This window comes from Melospiza georgiana, chromosome 10, assembly GCF_028018845.1.
Source record: "Melospiza georgiana isolate bMelGeo1 chromosome 10, bMelGeo1.pri, whole genome shotgun sequence".
Classification (NCBI taxonomy): Eukaryota; Metazoa; Chordata; class Aves; order Passeriformes; family Passerellidae; genus Melospiza; species Melospiza georgiana.
The window spans coordinates 12,552,962-12,565,644 of record NC_080439.1 but is presented as its reverse complement, the minus strand read 5'-3'; the positions used below and the strand labels follow the sequence as shown (position 1 = coordinate 12,565,644).

Below are 12,683 nucleotides of genomic sequence, written 5' to 3'. Positions count from 1 at the left end.
AAAACCCTACACCAGGAATAACTCATATTTGTTCTTCAGATGTAAAAAATAATAATCTATATTTTGCTCATGTAATCTACACTGAGATTACTGCACCTACTTGTGTGTCTGCCTTACTCTCACCTGTTACTGTGTTGGGAAACACACTAGAGTTAGCAAAGACAGCCCTGCCTGCAGCAGGACTGAGGACACCAAGCACCTCTCCACCACAGGATCACACACAGCATCAGCACCCTATGAATCAGACAAAAAATTCCTAACATTAAAAAAAGGGCATTTTCCCAAAGGGATACTCAGAAGCAACACACAGTTTAAGTCTGCAAAGTTCCTGAAGGATTACTATGCCTCCAGAGAAACAAACCAGACATTTTAAGCCCTGCCTAACCTCTTGTCAAGCTGCAGACATTTACTTTGTTTGCAATACAGAACTTTAATTTATAACCTGCTAGAGACCAAAAACCAGAATTTTGGCCCAAGATTTGCTGGCACAGTTAACACAAACTACAATTTATGTGAAGTTGTGAAGTGTGGATTGGCCAGCTGAAGCATGAATGGAGTCAAACTCTCCTCCAGTATTATGGGTGTGCTTTGGCAAGACCCAAAGAAGCTGCTGGGAGCAGGGAGAGAAGGTACCACAGACACTGCAAATGGCAATATCCAGTGGAAAAGGTAACCAAGCTAAATAGAGAAACAGCCATGGGCTACAAACCTGCAAATCCTGACCTCCATTTGCCTCCATTCTGAGAAATGCTCTATAGACTTCTCTTGGATGAAAATCAGGTTTTTGGTAATTTCTCCAACCAATTGAGGCAAAGTCTCCACAGCACAACCGCAGCCCCCACCGGTGGCAGAGTCACCACAAGGGGCCATGGGCACCTCACCTGCGCTGCCTCTGGGGGCTCCACGCTGAACTTCACCCTCCTGCTGCAGGAAACATTCACTACATCTCACCTCACCTGCTACTCCGAGCTGCAAAAAAGAATTAGGCTTCCTTTTTTTTTTTTTTTTTTTTTTAAGAACCCAAATAGACACTCAAGTGGCCTTCAGGCGACAGCTAGTATAACCCTGGAGAATGATATTACCTCAGTGAAGTAAAGCACATCTTTGTCTCAGAAAGCAGGTTTGGAGGCAGAGTGGCAGGAAGGTCATCCTCATAAATTGTGGAACCCTGACACAAGAAGCGATCTCTCCTGCCTTCAGAAAGGAGTTTCTCAAGATCAGCAAACTTTCTTCTCATGTAAGCATCCTCTACTGGCAGGGGTGAAATATACTTTGTATCTTTGTGCAGTTACGCAGTCTTAAATACAAATACTATTATTTCATGGATTCAAAACCACAATGTTTTGAAGCCCAGGACCCTTCTCTCCACCATCTCCACCAATTTTTTGATACACCACCTACAGTGGTAAGGCCCTAGACTTACCTGAAAGTGCCAAATACACTAAGCTAGGAGAGAGTGCAAAGAAAAATGCACACCCTAATTTGTCTTCATTTATATGCTCTGGCATAAGGTACAAGCTGTGCTTTAGAAACTCAAACACACAAGAGTTTATGAGCAGGTCAGTCCCTGTGGCCTGCATTCCTTTAACTAAGGTTGTCTTTCCTATACAGATGAAACCATGTATAAACCATGCCAATTTTAGTAGTTTTCATAATTTTTTTCTTCATAAGAAGCCTAATCTGACAAGATGTGGAATATGAGGTGCTGGATATTAGCTTAAATAGTTCCAATATTTTTTTTTAATTCTCTGTGTGGAAAGGACTGTTAACACCCACCTGAGCATGAACTTGTCTGTGGCACAGGGCAATGTAGTAACACACAGACCACCTTGGAATGAGCCTGCCCTAGACACTGCTAACAGGATTATTGTGTCAATCATTGAAAACAAATGTCTCTAATGCTTTTACACTCCACTGATTTTACCCTGCAATTCCCAGATTCAAATGTTATAAATATAATCTTATTTGCAGCCATTGCTGCCTAAGAGAGGTATGTAAATCACCCCATGAGCCTGCACCAGTGTGAGGGAGTGACTGAAGCTGTCACTGCTCTAATTTCTAACAGCCTCCCTTCCATCAAGGCATATCTAAGTTTCCACTCATATTCTTAGCTGCTGGGTTTTTAATGGATACAATTCCATAAAAGTAGCTAATTATGATGAACAAGTACTTAGAAACACTAACACAGAACTCAAACTTCTATGAAAGTGTTTGTAATTGTGATGAAGTAGCTTGTCCAAGAAGCATGGGAGATTCTGTCCTTCCAAGATAACCTAATCACAATGCACCAGCGTGCCAGAAAGCTGAACAAGTCCCCAGAGAACTTCCGAAGATTTGATTTGGTTCCTTTCATTAAGCACTATGTTCAGCAGACCAGATGCAATTTCAATTAGAGAAGGTAACAGTCAAACCATGTTCAATTTCCTCTATACGGAGCTTTTGAGACTCTAAGAGTTCACATTACCATGTGGTTTTAAATCCCATTGTGATTGGTATCTCTCAAAACAGAAAATCTTACTTCAAAATTAAAAAATACTCTTTCCAGACCCATTGCACATAAACAGCAAAGAACAGTGATTGTTGTGACAGACAATGTTATTACCATCTCCATCCCATTTGAGAATGACTCTTTGAGAAGTACTGGCAGCACTTACAATAAAAAATAATTTTAGACCTCATCTTTATAAGGAAGATCACCTTGAAAATTACTTCTTACACAGCAAAGACTTTCAGATTTACTTCACTATCAAGAAACAATTTCTGTCCTGTAATCCAAAGAAATTCAAACCAGAATGAAGAGCATTAACCAAACACCTTTCAGAATCCAGGTAAGAACAGAACAAGCCTAAAAATCCAGCCAAAAGGAAAGAATATTCATTCTTTCCATCTTAAAAGAGACCAAAACAAAGGACCAAGAGTCTGAACACAGCTACTTTAGTTCACTGATTCTGTTTAAAAAAAAAAGTAACAAACTGTTTTAATGTTGCAGCTTTATTTAAAAGAAAGTGACTTTAGAATTTCTGGTAACATATTTTTTTATACAAAATTGATACAATGAAAAATAAACTTCAACAGTGTTCTAGAGCAGATCACAGGCTGTAAACTCATAGTCAAATGTACTGAATTGGAAAAGGTAATTTTGTTCAAAGCTTATTTGCAGACCAGCACCAAGTGATCCCAAAAGTTTTACTCAACATGCCAAGAAACCCTCAAACTCACACTTCCTAAGTAAGGAGTTGCTCAATCTCACTTGTCTTCCAATTTACAGTAACGGTTGTGATTAACTGTATGCAAGAAACACATTGAAATTTCCTACAATACCTTCAGTGAGTAAAGTTCAACATTTGCACACCTTTGAAAGTTTATAAGGAGTCATGGACAATAAGGTATTTGCACAAAACTTTAGTAATTGCCATTTACATGGAACTCAGAAGTCCATTAAGAAATTTCAAAGCCCTGTAACAGTTCTTTTTAAACTATTTCATTTCAGCAGGTCAATTTCCTTGATCTTGGGATCACATTTTTTAAACCTACATCTGCAGTACATCAAAATTCCAACATATGAACAAGCAGTATGAATAAGAGCCAGCAGGAAAAGAGAAAAACCAAAACATAACATGCTACACAATCCTGAAATCCTTTTACCATTCTTAGCACATGTTCAGTAGAAAGCAAAACTCCTCCCAAAACTCTTTTATTTCTATTTTTAAGTTGTCTGAAATCAAGTTTCTCAAACAGAAAACCTGTATTGGGAAGAAACTTTCTCATTATAAACCCAGTTCCTCAAACATCCTATTTTGGGGGTAACTTGGCTTCATGCAACCCTTACAGGCACAGGGAAGATACTGCCCTCAAATATTAAAGCTGTGGAGATCTAATACTCAAACTGTGAAACAATAGTACTGCATGTCTTGTATTTGCTCTTCTCTGTCATGCAATCACAACTGTAATTTGTCGAAGACAGCAGAGGTCTGTTTCCTCTCTCTGCTCAGCTGCTTCTCACTTCTGGATTCCTGAACTCAAACTAATCTGTTTTATTACGGCTGCTCATGTAAACCTTCTAGGAACAGCATCAATGGAAAAGGATGCTAATCCAGTAATGCCAGAAAATCTGGAACTTAAAAGTCTTCTCTAGAAATTGAAAAAAATCCTAATAAATTCCACTTCTTTTTCAGGCTCTTTGCCTTTTGCTTTCCTCTGTGAAACACCCGCCAATCATCCTTTATCACTCTGCTCTCCACTCTGTGATCCCAATGTAAACAAAACCCAGTAGAATAATCAAGTTTTGCCAGAGAACTAAAAAAGCACCATAACATTACATCTTTGCTCCTTTCAGTAAGTTATAGCAGCATTTGAGACCAAAGCCTCAGCATTCTAATGCTTAAAGCCTTGCTCCCAGGTCCTCTGCAATGCTTTGGATCCTGGTATTAAAACAAAGAGGTATTGAACATAGGATGTGTCCACAGGAACGTGGATAGGAGTTTCTGTGAACTGTGTGTAACAGACCTGCTCTGTGCCTGGGGACATTTACTATGCAGATTTGGTTCTCTGGTGAGGCTGAGGAGTCACTGGCACTGAAGAGTTTTGCCATAGCCACCTCTTCCAGCATCATAGTCTTGCCGATACTCATCTCGGACCTAACGGAGGAGGGGGAAAGGGAAGTCCAGAAAAGACAAGGAAAAACAATTTCTCAAAAACTGTTGCAGCATTAGAATACAGTCACACTGACATCACAACATGTAATTGGCTACATGGAGCTGTCTGACTAAACAGACGGTGAAGTGCATCGTGCAGAAGATCAGAACACATAAACCAACTTCCTCTTTCCTCATGTCTGGGGACTGTCTAATCACCACAGCCCAAGCAAGGATGGGCAGCCTTGTCCTTTGGCAGTACAAGCCACTGCCATCTGCTCCACTTGGGGCAAGCCAACTGCTGTCCTGTGTGTTCCCAACAGCCTCTTACATTTCCTCAGCTTACTTAAAAGCATTAATCTCTCTAGGCATCCAAGAGCTGTTTCTGCAAGTACTTCTAGTGAAATTTAGGAAGGAGTTATTTCTTCCTAGTGGATTATACTGCCATTGATCAGATATCTTCCAGTGTTATCTCTAACAATGACTCCTAAGCTGCTATTTCTGAAATTTTTCTGTGTTCATTCAAAATCAAGAAGTTTGGCAAAGTAACCATTCCCTTAAGAGCCCAGGCTGTACAGCAACCTACCTGCCCCCCTGATCGTCCACGGCCATACTGCCTGCCCTCCTTAAACCCTGCATCCCAGTCTGTCCTGATGATCCTGTCATCCAGCCTGGTCCCGTTGATGTAGCGCATTGCGTTTTCAGCATCTCCTCTGGCATAATATCTTGGGAATATGTTAATGAAAGAGATAAACTTCTATTTTCAGCACGGGGGAAAATGAACACTATCAAATGGGCTACAAAACCAAGTCTTTGCTTGAACCACTTTTATGAAGCTACACCATCTAAGAAAACTGTAGTGAAAGGTTGAAACATGCAACAATTTAAGCATTAAAAAGTTTGTCAATCATGCCGACATTTAACAGAACCAAGCTCTATTGGTAAAGAGTGGGAAGCCCCAGACATGCTCTGTTCATATTGCAAACTTTCACCAGTCTGGTGAGTTCACTGAAAGCAGTAGCAAAATGATGTTCAGAAACGTGCACATAATGAAGTCATACAACAGGGATGAAAGATACCAACGGAAACTTTATACATGTGTTTGTATGAAAAGAAAGACCTTTTTACCTCGGCACTGAGAATAGGAATTTCCTACAGAGGTCAACTACCCAAGAGGTGTCTGGGTAAAGTATCAAAGTGAAAGCAATCTGCTAACCCCACTCGACACGCAGTGTATGCTCGAATACAGAATCACGGTTAGAAAAGACCTGTAAGACCATCACGTCCAATCGTGAGCCCAGCATTGCTCTCTCTCAGCAGGGTCTCCCACAGCCGCTTTAGCAAATGATTTAATTTTATCCTCCGAGAACTCCCCCGTAACTCAGAGCCTGCAGCGCAGAGCAGTTCACCCACACCCTGACGGCTCCTGCCGCGCTATACAAGGATACTCCACGAAGCAGAAGCCGCAGGCGGTTTTCTTCACTTTGTCCAGCCCCATGATGACCTTCTTAATGTCGCCGCTTTTGCCGAAGAGCTCGTGGATCTGCTCCTCCGTGGTGTAGAAGGAGAGGTTCCCCACGTACAGTGTGCAGCTCTTCCTCAGCAGCCGCTCCTGGTCGTAGCGCGTCCCCTGGGCCGCAAGGACACAGCGTTACCTCCCGGCCCGGCCGGACGGGACCGCGCGGCGCCCGCCCCCGGCCGCGGCTCACCCGGAAATGCTGGTCCCGGTACTGGCTGAGTTCGGCGTAGGAGTCGCTGCGTAGGATGCTCAGGGTGCCGCCGGAGCTCATGGCGGCGCCGCTTGAGGCGAGGCCAGGCCAGGCGAGGCCAGGCAGCCCAACCCCGCACGGCTCAGCCCTGCCGTGCCCAGCACGGAACCACCCAACCCGGCTTGGCCGCTCCCCGCCGCCTTACCACGCGCGCGCGGCCGCCGGGCACGCAGCCAATGGCGAGGCGGTGCGCGGCTCTCGCGAGCGCGGCGGGGCGGGGCGGGGCGTGCGCCACCTCTCGCGAGAGCCGCGGCGCGCCCAGCGGGCGGGAGCGCTCGGGCGCGGGATCTCGCGAGAGCGGCGGCCATGGCGCTGCTGCGGGCGCTGCTGCTGCTGCTCTCCAGCCCGCGGTTCGTGGAGCGGCTCTCGGAGTCGCGGCCCATCCGCGCCGCCGCCCGGGTCACCGCCAGCGCCCTCACCCGCGGCCAGCGCGACCTGGCCCCGCGCCTGCTTCGCCTGCGCGACGCCTTCCTCGCCGAGCTCAAGGACGGCGCCCGCGCGCGGGGGTGGCCGTGGCCGCGCGGGCCGGGCCGCGGCGGCCGCCCCGGGTCAGCGCCGTGATCGCCGCTGGGAGCGGGAGGCAGCTGCGGACAGCGCCGGGAGGAGACGGGAACCGCCGCCCCTTCCCTGCGCCGAGCGCACGCAGCGCGCTGCAACCGGCGGGTGAAGGGCCCGGGAGCAGGTGACAGCGGGGCCCCGCGGCCGCTGCGGAGCCCGGCGGTGGCCGGGCTGTGGATGGCGAGCTGCGGACTGGACGGTGCGTTCCTCATCGCGCGGCCTGGAGCGACTCCTCGGGAGAGCATGAACACGGGAAGCTGCTCCGCATCGGTCTCATGGATTTCCATTTCAAAGACAGTATACGCGTCCCACGGTTCTCAGGAACAAGCAGACTCACTTTCTAATCAACCACAATGCTGTGAAGATTGTCACTTTAAGCGCTTGATGAGAAACTTGAAATAAAATAACAATTCTCACAGGAGTACCTGTAACAATGTCTGTGTATACAGGAGTAATACTCTGTATTTGATACAGTTTTGTTACAAAAGGGTTTTCAGTGATAATGACGGACAGGATAACAGACATCTTACAGGAAAGTAAAAGATTCAGTAGCTATCCTAAAAGCACACCTCAGGTCTATTGTAGCAGGAAGGGTTTACAAAGGGAAAAATGACCAGTAGAGGCACCCTGCATATAAATGGCAATACAGCTATATATGGACAATGATACATCCATCACGTACAATGCCTAGGGCAGGTTTGCTTAAGATACTGTATCTGGTGATGTCTCTGACACTACAGCAGTTAACCTTTCTTCAGAGCATGTCTCACTGTTTGATTCAGCTGAGTAGAGGCTCAGTTAACTGGGGAGGGCCATTTCCACTCCTTGTATTATCCCAGGTGAGAAGAACCTTGTACTTTGTCCAAGATACAGTTTTCTGCCTTGCTAGTAAAGTTAAACCTCCAGCACGGATGGAGAACCTGCATCTACAGCGTAAATTCAAAGGTCTGGCTGGCAAGACAAAAACAATATTTTGTTAATCTGAGCTGTATTTGCAGTCCAGGTTCTGTTGCTTGCTCTCTGCAGGTTACCTGTGCAGTGGTAGTGGAGTCATCATCTCGTGGGAATGATGCTCCGTTGCATCCCCCAAGAGTTTCAAGATATACCCCACTCAGATTGCCAGAATTCCTAAGTTTTATGAAAATAATTTTCAAGATCTAAGTTGTTTAAGAAAGCTGAAAATGGGAAGCAGGACATGGAGTAACAGCTGTGGTGCATGGTTATGTCATCCCAGTGTAAGAGCAAAAAGAAAATTAACTTGGAAAATACATTTGCTGACACAATGCTTTCACAACTGCTTACGACTTTGTGAGTCACCAGTACAAAGACAGGCACTTTCTCTCCCCTGCCTCCCCCCAGACACACCCCTTTAATTTACAGGCAGGCCAGCAGTGAAGAGTGAAGGATGTGGGATGAACACACAGGCAACACGAGACAAAATGCTTTACAAGAGAGCAAGAGCTATGTTCCCTAAACATCTAGGTCATACCTATAGCTTGGAAAATACAGGCAAATCACTCAAACATTCATTTTTCCTAGATTCTCCTGAGAGCCTGGCATCAACGTGTATTATTCTTGTCTCTGTTGAAAGCCTGACTTTCAAGACCTTATGTAAGGTTGTGTGGGTGAAGAACTGCCAAAAGCATTACCACCTTTGGGAGTGGAAATAATTCAAGTGTCAGATTTGTTTCAGAGAGAGAGGCTTGATCTACAATGCATGTGCCAAGTCAGGATGTTTGTGAAGTTCATGTAGGCAAAACCAAATATTGTAGGTCATGCTGTGCTATTGAGCACATACATCATTGTCAGCCCAGTTGTTGGTGTCCGGTTGAAAAGAGGCAGCTCTCCAGTGGAAAGCCAGGATAGGAGCTGTCCTTCCCACTGAGCTGATTTGGTGCACGGGGAGGGGGCGCAGAGGATGCGGCTCCTGCCTCGAGGCTGCGCTCCCTCCGCGGCGGCAGAACCGGGGATCTCTGACCGCGTTCAGAGACGCATCTGGTGAACCAAATCCCTCCCAGTTACCGCCTTCTGCCCGCGCAGCTCCCTGATCCACCCCCGCAGGACCTGCCGGGGTGACAGCGGTGACAGAGCAGCGACAGCCGCGAGAGGAGCGGCGGGAGCGCGCCAGGGAAGGAGAGCCCGAGCTGCAGCCGCGGAGCAGCCGCACGCTGGGTGCCATGGCGGGGCTGCCCTCCCGAGCTGCCCGGGGCGGTGCACGAGGATGGAACTGTGGCAAGGAAGGCTAAACAGGCAAAGCTTGGATTTTAGGATTTAGCACAAGCACTTAGCCTGAAGCATCCTCCTGTTCTAAATCAGATTCTGCCAGATCAGTGCTGGGGATTTTTCAAGACGGACCCACCCAAGGCAGTGGTGACTGCAGTCTGGTCTAATGAATTTTTAAGAACATAAAAGAAAAGATTACTGAGTCAGACCAGCTTTTATCTAAGCCTGTAACCTCTCTCCAGCAGCTGAATTAATGCCTATTATCAGTAAACACCCCACAGTCCCCAAACCCTGTCAGATTATTAGAGCTTTCAAAAATAAATCTCGCAGGGAAACAGCTAAGCTTCAATCACAGTTTTGGTGGGCTCTGATTTCATCCTCTCTCATCAGAAGTACAAAAGTTCACATGAAATACCACAGGGCTGAGTAAGTCAAATTTTAAGCAGCTTCTATCCAGAACTGGCTACCCTAAGAGTGTGAGGAATGGGAATAAAGAGATGTGGGAGAGCTCCCAGTCATTGCTGATGCTGAAAGGGGGGTGTATAAAAAAGAAAGGTCTCACACCACCATCAAACAGCACCCAAATGAAGTAAAAGACTAAAACTTTGTTCTCCTAAAATCTAAAGGCTCTGATGATCTCTGTTTAGCTCAAGGATGTAAAGTCCTAACTGACTCCTCCAATTTCCACTGGATAGGACAGGTATTTGTGGTGGGTCTTCCATTGATAAGTGAGGAAATATCAAAGTCTCGTTCTTGAATGAGACACCACATTTTGTAATTGTGGCTCTGACAGTCCCAGGGATTATAATAAAGATGTGACAGTTGCTGCAGGTAAAATTGCTTGCTCGCTGCTCTACTGTCTGGCAGAGGGTTTCTTCTCCAGCCCCAGCCATGTCAATGACTTCCACATGCACATCTGTCTTCTTGATATTGAGCAGAGACCTCGGAGGCATGTAGGTGTGTGCAAAGAGCAGAGTGTAGTGCTGCGGGTGGCTTGAGGATGCTGGAGAATGGATGAGCTGCTCCAAGTGAAACAAACAGGGAATGAGCCCTCCCTGGTGTAAGCACCCAAACAGAAGAGCCCCCAGAAGGTTGAACAGAACAATGAGGAGCTTCCATCTCACAGCTCTGCTTGGTGACGCGCTGAACAGGACCAACGGCAGGATGAGAGGGATGAGAAACCGGGGCTCCTGGTGACTGAACAGGGAGAGAAATGCCAAAGGAACAAAATAAAACAGCAGCAAAATTGGACTGCCCTCAGAATGCACCAAGAGCCCAGGCAGCCCACGGCAACACCATCTGACCAGCATTAACTGATGGACATATTTCTTTAGCATTTTAAAGCCTGCGCCGATGGCCAGAATGTGTAAGATACCAAATAGCATCACTCCATTGACTGTAAAATGTGTAACTCGTGGGTGACTTCCATGCAGTGCAAGATTATGAGGATTAAGATTATAGCTGAGAAAATTGAAGGGGGTTACTACCATTTTGTCATGTAATTGAACAATTACATCAATTAGGCTGCTCTTGTTAGTGCTGTAGAGGTTGTCTAAGCTCACGGAGGTAAAATAGAAGGTATCAGCAGTTATGAAAACAAAAGCGGTAAAACATGCACATAGGATAAACTTCAAAAAGTCATTTATAAGAGTTTTAATGTTCTTTTGAGAGTCAACAATTAAACTGGCCCAGTATAGCAGAGGCATTAGAGCAAATGCCAGAAAGGTTGGCCTGTTGAAAAACCCAGCAGTTGTTATGACACCTAAGAGAGAGCTGCTTGTAGGCTCTGCTGAGCGGCCACTGGACTTCCTTGAAGAAACCAGTACCATGAGAAGAGCAAAGAGAAGTCCTTCGAGTGTGTTGGTAAACGTCCTTGTATAAAACACCAGCGTGACATAGGATCCAGCAAGAAGCACCAGTGCTTTCCACGGATCTGCTCCCCAGAGAGGGGCCAAGCGATAAACGCTATAGTCGAGAATGAAAGAAAAGATTGTAAAGAGCAGGCGAGGAGATACAAGGAGAGTGTAGCTGTTGATGCAACTTGAACATATGTCCAACTGCTGCAAAGACTTGATCACCCAGAATGTAACTCCTGATGTCATTAATGGGAAAACAACTGTTCTGCAGGGAGAGTTGGAAAGGAACTCCCATGGATAATAGACCTGTAGATTTAAAATATCTCCTACAAAGGAAGAGAAAAATACATATAGATAATAAAAAAATACATATAGATAATATATTTTATTCAGTAATTCAGCATTAGGGATACTACTTGGTATAAGAGGTAGCACAATACAGAGCAGCTCCCAAACTTTTGAAACTGGTGTCAACCTTGACATTTTTCGGAGTGTACCATTCATTTTTACAAAACATCACAGTCCCAGCAATGTGGTTCGAGGAGCCACTCGCTGTGGGCAGCACAGAGCAGGAACCCACCCACGGGGCCAGCGCTGCGGATCCTCTCCTGCCCGGCTTGCGGGACTCGCTGAGTGACAGAGCGGGATCCCTCGGCAACACCCGCCTGGCCGGCGATGCCCGTGGCCGCGGCGCTTCACGTCCCCGCCAGCCCGCAAAGGGCCACTCGGTCCCGGGCGCATCCCTTACCTGCCATGACCTCGGGCGCCTGGAAGAACTCATCTGGGTGCAGGTACCCGCTCTGCGGCAGGAGGCACCAGCCCGCCCGCAGCGCCGCCAGCAGCGCCCACAGCGCCCGCGCCACCATGGCGGCCCCGGCCCCTCACGCCGCACCGCCAGGGGGCGCGCGGCGCACGGGCGAGGCGCCGCAGCGGGAGCCTGGCGCGCATGCGCAGCGCCCCCCCCCCCCCCCCCGCAATTGCCGGGCTCCCGGGATCAATGGGGCTGGAAAAGGCCCCGGGATCAATGGGGCTGGAAAGCGCCCCGGGAGCACCGAGCCCGGGCCACGGCCCAGCCCACCGTGAGAGCCGCACGGACCGCCGCACAGAGCGGCACGGCTGGTCCTCCCTTCAATACCTCCAGGGACGGTCACTCCACCACCTCCCGGGCAATCCATTCCAGTGTCTAAACACCCTTTCTGTGAATTCCTCCTGCTGTCCATCCTGACAGTTTGACAGTATGAGTTCTATGAGTGTGCTTTCTCGTCCTGTCACGGCCTGGGAGAACAGCCCGAGCCCCGCCAGGCTGCACCCTCCTGTGAGGGAGCTGCAGATGGGATAAGGTCACCCTGGAGCCTCCTCCAGGCTAAACACCCGCAGCCCCCTCAGCTCCTCACAGGACTTGTGCTCCAGACCCTTCTCGGGTACATCCCGGCACTTCAATGTCCTTCCTGAACCGAGGGACCCAGAATGGCACACAGCACTCAAGGTGTGGCCTCACCAGTGCCAAGTGCAGGGGACAATCACTGCCCTGATCCTGCTTGCCACACTATTCCTGATGCAGGCCAGACAGAATGTCACTGGCCACCTGGGCACACGGCGGCTCCCTTTCAGCTGCTGTTTCATAACTGACCAAAAGCACAAGG

At 47.6% G+C, this 12,683-nt stretch overlaps 3 protein-coding genes across 3 annotated transcripts; 1 reads left to right on the top strand and 2 right to left on the bottom strand.

Moving 5' to 3' along the window:
- Positions 1 to 2,975: 2,975 nt before the first annotated feature.
- NCBP2 (nuclear cap binding protein subunit 2) lies at positions 2,976 to 6,501 on the bottom strand. Its single transcript, XM_058031058.1, has 4 exons — positions 6,344 to 6,501; positions 6,083 to 6,264; positions 5,221 to 5,359; positions 2,976 to 4,637 (listed from the first exon to the last, which is right to left on the bottom strand). Exons 1-4 carry the CDS (start codon positions 6,422 to 6,424, stop codon positions 4,566 to 4,568), a joined length of 474 nt encoding a protein of 157 aa, XP_057887041.1. The 5' UTR covers positions 6,425 to 6,501; the 3' UTR covers positions 2,976 to 4,565.
- Positions 6,502 to 6,709: 208 nt separating this feature from the next.
- NCBP2AS2 (NCBP2 antisense 2 (head to head)) lies at positions 6,710 to 6,964 on the top strand. The gene has a single exon (XM_058031405.1). The coding sequence runs from the start codon at positions 6,710 to 6,712 to the stop codon at positions 6,962 to 6,964; it is 255 nt and encodes an 84-aa protein (XP_057887388.1).
- Positions 6,965 to 7,315: 351 nt separating this feature from the next.
- PIGZ (phosphatidylinositol glycan anchor biosynthesis class Z) lies at positions 7,316 to 11,906 on the bottom strand. Its single transcript, XM_058031108.1, has 2 exons — positions 11,789 to 11,906; positions 7,316 to 11,366 (listed from the first exon to the last, which is right to left on the bottom strand). Exons 1-2 carry the CDS (start codon positions 11,904 to 11,906, stop codon positions 9,805 to 9,807), a joined length of 1,680 nt encoding a protein of 559 aa, XP_057887091.1. The 3' UTR covers positions 7,316 to 9,804.
- Positions 11,907 to 12,683: the final 777 nt, after the last annotated feature.